Source organism: Labrus bergylta, chromosome 2, assembly GCF_963930695.1.
Source record: "Labrus bergylta chromosome 2, fLabBer1.1, whole genome shotgun sequence".
Classification (NCBI taxonomy): Eukaryota; Metazoa; Chordata; class Actinopteri; order Labriformes; family Labridae; genus Labrus; species Labrus bergylta.
The window spans coordinates 35205729-35215887 of NC_089196.1; the positions used below are offsets into that span (position 1 = coordinate 35205729).

A 10159-nucleotide genomic window follows, 5' to 3' on the forward strand; every position below is an offset into this window, starting at 1 on the left:
AAAGCAGAACAGAGCTCTTTGTCAATTTCAAATCTTACCTTCCATCAGCCGGACTTCCATCTTTAAAGTCAATAAAGCGATCTATAGACCGGTCACTCTTCATGGACACACAGCTGGGTCCAGGAGAGTCTGGTCTCTGTTCCTGCATCCTGATACAAAAAACAACATTATTAGTTACTGTGAGCAGCAGATGAGACAGTGATGATGATGATGATGATGATGATGATGATGATGATGATGATGATGATGATGATGATGAAGGTGGAGTGATGTGAGTGCTGAGCTGTGACATGGAGAAGAGTCATGGACAGTTAGAGATCCTCACCTCAGAGCTTCATGTTCCTCAGTCAGAGAGGTTTTAGAGGGAGGGACTCCCTCCTCTGTGTCCTCACACTGATCCATAGCAGAGCGCCCCCTGCTGGGAGAGCTACACTCTGTCACTACAAAAACACTGACGGAGTTCATCTGCTGAAGTCACATCCAGTCAAAGATCTTCAGATGTGGAGAAAACAAAGAGATGAAGCTGCTGATTCACCTTCATCATCATAATCATCATCATCATCATCATCACCTCACTGTCAGTCTACAAACATCACATCTACCTGGTTCACCTTCAAAAAGGGAAAGCAGCACCAGCAAAACCATGGTTATCCTATGGTCCAGCGTGATTGCTGGGCGTTCTTCTTTGTTTCTGCAAGACACATTTTTCTAGCAGTTTTTGGGTACGCATAAAAGTTTAAACATTTTCAACTTTTTTGATCAAGAAGCAGAGTCGCAGCGATCGTCAAGGTCACTTAAAGTAGCTAATCAAATCAAAGAGGTTTGAAATCTGCTTTTTGTGACATTTTCCCCTCCTCCTCTTGGAGCAAACATATTTCATTTGGTCGCTCGTATGCACACACAGCCCTGCTCCACAGGCGCTCCCAGCTGTTCTTTCTTCAGCTGTGTCCAGGCGTTTTTTTGAGGAGAGTTGCGTCTCTGTGTGATCGGATCCTAAGGGGGCCCCATCTGACAGCACTCACTCTCATCGCTCTGCTAAGAGTCACATGATTTATTCCTGTGAAAAGTTTATCAACTAAAGTCACTGAAGGGAAAGGACCATGAATTATCCGTCTGAGAGTGAAAACAGAGGAGAAGTGGTGGAGCAGACAGTGAAGATGAAATGTAACAGTAAATGACCGAATGCTGCGAGTCTAGTCTTAACTATCGGGGAGAGATGTTCTTTATGTTGGAAATAATACTTCTGTGAACTTTGAAGATAAATGTTTATACAGAGCACTTTTTTGTAGGTGTCAGATTATTGATCACATATTGGTGATGAATGGTTGGAGGACCCCCCTGTGAAGGGGCCCAACAGACTGAAGAATCCCCATTGGTTAGATCAATCTGACACAGCTGACTGGAAGGAGACATTCAATAAGAGCTGATCATAGAGAATAACTACAACAGACAGAGTTTGTCTTTATAAATCTATCTACTAGAATCACACACTGTGATTTCACCGCAGTAATTCTACTTATAGAGCTGCATAATAAGGTCTCTGGTCTGTGCTGATCTCTGCTGTGGGTGCAGCAGAGATCAGCTGTCCCCTTCTGCAGAGCTCCTCGTCGAAAATTCATTCAACTACAGGACTTGGACCTTTTGAGGCTTCTAGCACTTTCAATATTCCAGTAAAAATGTCTTTCCGATATCACCGAGGCTCAAAATCCCGATCTGCCACTGAACGTTGCAGCGGTGTAAACTCTAGTAACCTCCGCTCTCTGCCATGGACGCCACTAGCGCACGTCAGTAATGCGGCCCCGATTAAACTGGCTCTGATAAATGCCAGATCAGTGCTAAATAAGACTTTTATTCTTAACGACTTTTTCACATCCCAGGGCCTAGATTTCCTTCTGGTGACTGAAACTTGACCGAACTCCAATGATGTAAGTCCACTTATTGAGCTTTCTCCAAATGAATGTTCCTTCTTTAACACGCCATGACCCTCCGGACGGGGCGGAGGTCTGGCAGCAGTTTTTAAAAACAAAGTGGGTACAGCAAACCCTCTTCTTATCATCATATTATATCGTCCTCCAAAATCAGATAAACATTTTATCACTGAGTTTGCAGACCTCTTATCGCAAATTGTGCCATCATTTGACAGAATTTTAATACTGGGTGATTTTAATATCCATGTATGTTGTCCATCAAAACCACTTGTCGGTGAATTTTTAAACCTGATTGAATCATTTAATTTTGCACAGCATGTCTCAGGTCCCACTCATAAACATGGCCACACTTTGGACTTGGTCTTGTCTTGTGGTCTTCCTGTTAACAATTTGGAAATAATGGACCCTTGTCTTTCAGATCACAGTGCCATTATTTTTAATGTGTCTCTCTCTGACCTGTCATCAAATGGTCTCCTCCCCATGCTTTACTCTCGTTACATTAACTCTTCCACTGCCAGTTTATTCTCAGCTGCTTTCTTAGCTGCTGAAGATACTCTGTCGGTTGAAAATATTCCTACTGAACTCTACACTGAGGATCACATTCAATTATTTAATGCTATCTGCTCCTCAATTCTCAACCATATTGCTCCTCTCAAGATAAAAAAAACAAAGCCTAAATCACAGTCTTGGATTATTGAATCCACTAGAGCCCTAAGGAGGAGCTGCAGACAAGCTGAACGCAAGTGGAAGCAGGATAAGCTTTAAATCTCACATGACATCCTTAAAGAGCGGCTGATCAGCTACCAAATTGCAGTCAAGGCAGCGAGAGCAAAACATTTCTCAGATATCATCTCAAAAGATCACCATAATCCTAAAGTCCTATTCAATATTATAAACTCTCTCACCTGCCCCCCTCCTGGACCCTCTCTAGACACTCCCCTTAGTAGAGCAGAAGACTTCCTAAAGTTCTTCACTAAAAAAGTTGCTGGCATTAGAAAAAATATCTCAGCCCCTACCAGGCACATCTCAGCCTCCCCACCCTTCAACTGCTCTGCCCAGTTAAACTGTTTTGAGCCTATCACCTTAACCTCACTCAAAGAGACGGTTTTTAAAATGAAATCTGCCACCTGCCCCAGTGACATAGTACCTACCAAGCTCTCCTCAAAGATTCCTTTGATATTACCGGCCCTTTTATCCTCTCCATTATAAACAGCTGTATTTCAACTGGTGCTGTTCCTCCCTCATTTAAACATGCTATAGTGCAGCCCTTGTTAAAAAAAAAAACAACCTGGACCCCATACCACTTTCCAACTACAGACCCATCTCAAAACTACCCTTCCTTTCTAAGGTGCTAGAAAAGGTTATTCTGGAGAAATTGCTACCCTACCTTCATCATAATAGTATTTTAGACAAATTTCAATCAGGTTTCAGAGCAGCCCATAGCACAGAATCTGCACTTCTCAAAATCCACAATGACCTTCTGCTTACAATGGACTCTGGAAACTGTGCTTTCCTAATCTCACTGGACCTTACTGCAGCATTTGACACTGTCGACCACACAATTTTAATGAATCGCCTGTAGCATTGGGTTGGTGTTGGGGGCACAGCCCTGACTTGGTTTACATCATACCTGAACAACAGAAACTTCTCTGTAAACTTAACTAACGCCACATCCTCCCAATCTGGTCTGAGCTGTAGGATACCACAGGGATCCATCCTAGGCCCTCTAATATTTTCACTATACATGCTCCCATTGGGTCAAATTATCCAGAAGCACAACCTCTCATACCACTTCTATGCAGATGACACTCAGCTTTATCTACCGGTCAAACAAACAATCTCGCAGAACTCACCTCTCTATACAATGCCTTGAAGGCATAAAACACTGGATGGCCCATAACTTCCTACAATTAAATGAGTCAAAAACCGAAGCTGTTGTTTTTGGCCCCCCCCCCCGATATCATCAAACAGGTCGCCAACAGCTTAAGTCACTTATATAGCCACATTACGCCCCACGACAGGAACCTTGGCTTTATCTTCGACTCAGGCTTTACATTTGATCGGTAGGTAAATCCAGTTTCTTTCAGCTCCGTACAATTTCCAAGCTAAAACCTATCCTCTCAGTGACTTACAGACAGTAACCCATGCGCTCATTTCATCCCGGCTTGACTACTGCAATTGCTGGTCCAAAATACTTCAGCAAGGCTGCTGACTGGAACCAAGAAGAGGGAGCATATCAGTCCTGTCCTAGCGTTCCTTCATTGGCTCCCAATACGATTCAGAATCGCTTTTAAGATTGTGTTGTTTGTTTTTAAAGCCCTGAATGGCTTGGCCCCCTTTTATATTACCAACCTCCTCAGGCCGTACACCTCATCTAGGCGCCTGAGATCATCAGACATGGGCCTCCTGGCTGTTCCCCGCTCACGGCTCAAGCTAAAGGGAGATCCGGCCTTTTCAGTAAAAGCCTCTAAACTGTGGAACGGCCTCCTTCATTCCATCAGGTCTGCACCCTCTGTTGACTCTTTTAAGTCCTGTCTCAAGACATACTTTTATATTTTAGCATTTGAGTCCCCTGGTCCTGAATAGACCGTTTCTTTCAGGTTCCTTTGTTGCTTTCTTTATATATTCTTTCTTTCTTTCTTTATTTATGTATATATGTATACATATATATATATATATATTTCTCTCTTGTGGACAATGTGATCTCAAGTTGTTTTTTCTTTTTTCATGTATTGTACAGCACTTTGGTCAGCTGTAGCTGTTTTTAAATGTGCTCTACAATAAATATGACTTGACTTGACTTGACTTGCAGAGGAGTGTTTGTGTTGCTTGGCAACCGTCCAGTTTCAGAGAAGTTGTGGAACCAGTTGAGCTGATGGAGTGATTATTTTTAATCCTAACTGATGAGGACAGACTCCACGCCCTCCCTCTGCTGTGTAAAACTGTACTGTTAGCATGTTAGCATAGCCTGCATGCTAACTGAGAGTCTGCACTTTTACTACAGTCAGAGCAGCTAATGAACCTGGTGGCTAACTAATAGCTTACAGCTCTTTTGACACTTCAATCAAACAGAGAGTCTTAAAAAACAATGAAAAGTGTCTCTTACCTTCAACACAGAGAACAGATCTGCGTCAGAATGAGACAGAGTCCTACTGAGACCAGGAAATACCGCATCTGGCAGGTAATCAAAGGACACACCCTCCATTTCTCCCTGAAGGAAGTTTGAGTTCATTATTTTAAGATTCATGAGAAGAAATAAAAGTGTTTGTACGATCAGAAGCAGCAGAGATCGTCTTCATGTTGAAACCTCAGCTGTCAATCAAGAGAAGAACTTTCAGACTGTCATTAAAAAAAGACAAAAACTTGAGTTATTATTGACCATCATCCTTTTTAAATGATCTTCAGTGATCGATAAACTTCTGTGTTTAACATGTTTTATTTAATTGTCTAAAAACTGTTGACAGTTTCACAGTGAATGATCATTTACATCGTTAGTCAATCAATGGGACGCTCTTTGAAATGAATGAAAATCTAAATGTACCTGGTTCATCTGAATCTACAAAGTAACTATCAAAGCAGATTTCAAGTGTCAGTCACAGCCAATCGAAATCTGTCCGTGTTCACACCTGACGAAGGTATGACTGCACTAAAAAAGAGACTACTACAGGTGATGTACAGTACCTGTGTATCACTGCTGAAGCTCCCCCTGCTGACAAACTACAATAACTAACTTCCTGTTTCCAACACCTGCATACTAGAGATATAAAGATTAATCGTGAGGCAGTTAAAAATTGATTCAAAGGTGTCAACGTTCATTTTGATACTCTGAAAAACTGAATCGCAGTACTTTTTTTAAACAGCAGAGGGCGCCATCTATTCATGCTTCTCTTGTTTGACTTCCTACATCACTCACGTGAGCCTCAGCACCTGAAGAGCAGAGGCTGGTTTGTTGCTACCTGGTTGTAACAAGCAGTCTTTATCATGGCAGCTGCGGTGCAAGATGTTGAAATTCACAGCTTCAGTCCACCTTAGTTTGCATATTTCCTCGGATTTATTCAAATAAATCCCTTAAATTCTTTTGAAACCACATCTCTGCCTCATCAGTGTTCGAATCTGTGTGTCTTAATTATTTACATTTGGAGTTTTAAGTTCTGTATTTCCTGAGGTGCAAGCCCCCAGGTGGCGTTGTCGGTTATTATTTGACATAAGATATTACCATTCACCAACCCTTGCCACACTTACATTGGAAGGAGTCATTAAACAAAACTGCAACTCCTCCTCCTCTCTTATGCACTCTGGCCTCGCTTACAAAACTGAAGTTGGGAGGGGTTGACTCGATAAGAACAGCTGCACTGTTATTTTTGTCTAACCAAGAGAGCTGTGTCAGAACGGGCAATGGTGGGCGCCGTCGGGTGTTCATGGAAGAGAATAAGGGAGAAGGGCGGGGGGTACTTTTTAATCCAGCATTGACCAGCTCCTTCATCTGGTCAGTGAACTCCAGGTGGGGGGAGGAGAATTCAAAGGTGTTGGTGTTGGGGAGGGGGTCGAAGGTGGATGGAGACCCCTCCTCTTGGTTCCGATGTCTCTCCTCTTTAGGTCTCTCCTCAGATACTGGCAGATGTGATTCTTGACGAAGGTTTTCATCCCGCTGTGTTTTGTCTTTCTTGAAAGCTGTTTTCTTTTGTCTCATGTCCTTGGCGACAAGAGAGAACTGATGGTTGAGGCAGGGAGTAAAATAGATTAGAGGTGAACAGTTTCACCCCTGACATGTTCAGGCAAAATCCATCTGCCTTAAAAAGATGTCTGTGTTCCCAGAAAATGTTAAAATTGTTAATAAAATTCACTGAATGGGCATTACATGCAATTGTAAGCCAGTTATTCAGTGCCAACAACCTGCTGAATCTCTCCTCTGCTCTTCTGACTGGTGGTATGGGGCCACTGATAAACACATCCACATCCAAGGGACTGACCATCCTCAGCAGACCAGTGAAGTCCTGTTTCAAGACTTCAGATTGTTGTTTTGTGACATCATTTGACCCAATGTGTAGTATGACATTCTTCACAGTCGGGTGTTCAGCCACAATATGCAGAATCCTTTCTGCAAAATCAGAGACCATATCTCTGGGAAAACACAGTACTTCTGTGTTTTTACCGAACATCCTTTGTACATCTTTAACAGCAAAGTCACCCACAATCAGAGTCTCAAGCCCAGGCTTTAGCTTTCCCTGTAGCCTTTTACTTTTTGATATGTTTTCAGTCCTTACCCTGATGTCTGAGGATGGAGAACCAGATGAAGATCCAGTGCTCTGCAACAGAGGGGAATATCTGTTCTATAGTTCCACATTAGGTTGTAGGGGAGGCTTGTTGCTAACCCTCCCTTTCACAGCTGTCCACGGCTGTGTCCTTCCAGATACCGGGGGTTGAAGGGGCACTTTGCAAGGGAGGTACTGCAGGCCAGCCGGTCTCATCACATATCTCAGCTCACTGTGCTCTGCCTGTTAACCGTCCTCCCATTTCCCAGAGAAATGTATTAGACAATACAGAGCCCACCTTTGTCATTGTAGAGGTCTCTGTTCTCTTTTGCCGTGTGTTAGCTTGCTCTTGTCCACTATTCTGAGTTAGTGGTAATGTGGTGTCATTCCTGCACAGTCCGTTCACTTCCACATTCACTTCTAGTGGATAAATCTTTGTCTCCAGCACTACATACTGCAGCTTGATTTCAGGTGTTAAAATCACATCCAGCAGTTTTCTTGGCCGGAGGAGCTCCTCTTTGTATCCACATGTTGTTGTTTGTCCTGATATATCTCTGATAACTGCAGCGAGCAGCCGTCGTCTGAATAAATCTTTAAGTTCCTGAAACTCGGACATCTGACACTCATCCAAGAGTCACAGGAAGAAAACTCAACTCATTGCTGATGATACTCTTCTTTAATTGGCGGGTGGCAACTAGCTTTAAGGTGCATTAGCGCCATCTACTATGCTGGAGTGTGGGCCAGGATACCTATAACTATTAAAAGAAAAAATAATAATAATAAAGAAAGAAAAGTAAATGAATTAATTAAATTATCTTAACTAGTCCAGTTTCTTTTAAAAATGTAAACAAAGCTTTATATTTTCCTTCCTCATTATTCAACACATTTTTAAGTCAATGTTACAATGCCCCATCATCAGCAAATAGTGATTGTCCAGTATCAGAATCCATTCCAGAAAACACATCATTAATCATTATTGAGAAGATTGGGCTTATAACGTTCCCCTGAGGAGCTCCGTTATCTACCTTATATCTAGTTGATATAGCCACCCCCATCTTGACTTGAATATATCTATCAAATAAAAAATCTTTAATCCAGTTCAAACTTTTACTTGTTATTCCCATTTTGTGCAATTTGATAATTAATCCCTCTTTCCAAACCTCGTCATAGGCTTTTTGGACATCAAAAACACTTCCATTACCGACTCTTTATTAACCTGAGCTTTCCTTATTTCTGTCTCTAAACATACAACTGGATCCATTGTTCCCATCCCTTTCCTAAACCCACTCTGATATGATGAACGTAATCCTCTGGTTTCGATGAAATATGTCATTCTTTCCATGATTTTCCCGACATGGGTCCTCTCCTGCTTGAGCTGCTTTATAGTTTTTCCAAATGCTTATTCTGCCATTTTGAGCAGGTGTAGTTAATGTAGTCAATTTATTTCAGTTTAGCTTTAAGTAAAGTTTTCCTCCAGCGCCAACAGTCTTCTTTTTGACTTTGAAAAGGCCATTGATCCAATTATCATCACTGTCACAGGTTGGTTTACAACTGTCAGGTCATTCTGTGAGTTTTTTAATTCAGTGCTTCCTCGACTTAAATAGGGCTTGAAGATAACAGAGGACACGCTTTGCAATTCAGCTGCTTTCTTTAGATATTTTTCCAATGTATTTATTGTCACATCTTAAACAATCCCTCAGGAGCTTATCAGGTTGTAAACCTTCAAACATAAAAGGACATGAACATGTTAATCAACGAAAGTCTTTTAAGAACATAAACATGCTAAATCAAATCAGTCTCAAATTTTGACACATTAACCATGCATCTTGTATCATCCTTACCTTCCTTTTTCCCATTTTAACACCAAACAAAACAAATCAGAATTTAAGTTAATATAACCATTAAATGAATCTGAATTTTAGTATCTATTCAGTTCTTTATCTTTTGTTTACAATTTAAACAAACCAGTTAAATGTGTTCAATATTAATTGTTATTTACCCTTCTAATTTAATTGTTTCCTGTGAACACTACACTATAAAACCAGAATGCAGAGTGCATCACTATGAAATAAACAGCCTACATTAAATACATGTCACCATTCAAACATTCTGAACAGATAATTACCAAAGAACACAGCACACTTACCAAAGGTATCTCTGCTGTCTTCCTTTCATTGAATTCAGCCTGAAAGTGTCTCAGCCTCTCACCTCACTCCTGCTCTCACACACACCGCTGACACTCCTGTCTGTCAGTTAGAGCCACTCAGCAGGTTTACACACCTGGCTCACAAAGGTTACCTGATTTCCTGACCTGCTCAGTGCTGCTCTCCAGTGTTCAATACAAACTTTAAATAAAGGCTGACAACAGAGATAACCTGAGAAGTAATAATAAAGCTGATTAACCTTTAAACACAAAGTAAATAAAAGCATGTAAATATTTAAATGTTCTGTTTGTCCTTAGATTTTAACAAAACAAAGACTGATTTAAAAAAATCCCCCAGACACCCCCAGAAAATTAATCTGTATTATTTTTATAGCAGTTTTTGGAAGTGAACATTTTTGTCCTTAATGACTCAAGAGGGTAGTACATTTTAAATCTGATGCTACACAAAAACTAATAATGCATCAAAGTCAATATTTTGTCTAATCTTTGACATATCCAAGACTGATTTAAAAAAAAATCCCCCAGACACCAAATATTTGTTATATGGAAAATAACTTATTGTTTCATAAATAACAACAGTGATCAAGTAATGAAATTGGCATCTAAAGGCTTAAAATCCTCAAAATGATTGAATGTTTGGTAGTTTTGAGCAGGGCTGAAGTTGTTTAAGAGATTTATGCAGAAAAAAAGCTTCACGCTGTTATCAGCCGCAACATGATACAATGTTTACCCCACACACACACACACACACACACACACAGTGGCTCAGGCTCAGGGCTCAGTGTGCATGTGTGTGTGTGTGGGGGGAGCGAGTG

The 10159-nt window shown here is 41.1% G+C and overlaps 2 protein-coding genes across 4 annotated transcripts in view; one reads left to right on the forward strand and one right to left on the reverse strand.

The window, feature by feature from the left end:
- Nucleotides 1-1898, reverse strand: part of LOC136181096 (NACHT, LRR and PYD domains-containing protein 3-like) — a 128162-nt gene extending 126264 nt beyond the window's left edge. The window contains exons 1-3 of one of the 3 annotated variants that reach the window (XM_065961391.1): nucleotides 603-1898; nucleotides 326-492; nucleotides 39-149 (exon numbers count right to left, since the gene is read on the reverse strand). In XM_065961391.1, the coding sequence (XP_065817463.1) occupies nucleotides 39-149; nucleotides 326-465 (251 nt within the window). In that variant the 5' untranslated portion in view covers nucleotides 466-492; nucleotides 603-1898. The remainder of the gene's footprint in view (nucleotides 1-38; nucleotides 150-325; nucleotides 493-602) is intronic. The other 2 variants (XM_065961400.1, XM_065961393.1) reach the window with 2 other exon arrangements.
- The window catches only part of LOC136181106 (NLR family CARD domain-containing protein 3-like), a 494962-nt gene that overhangs the window by 204595 nt on the left and 280208 nt on the right, over nucleotides 1-10159 (forward strand). The gene's annotated exons all lie outside the window — the stretch shown is intronic.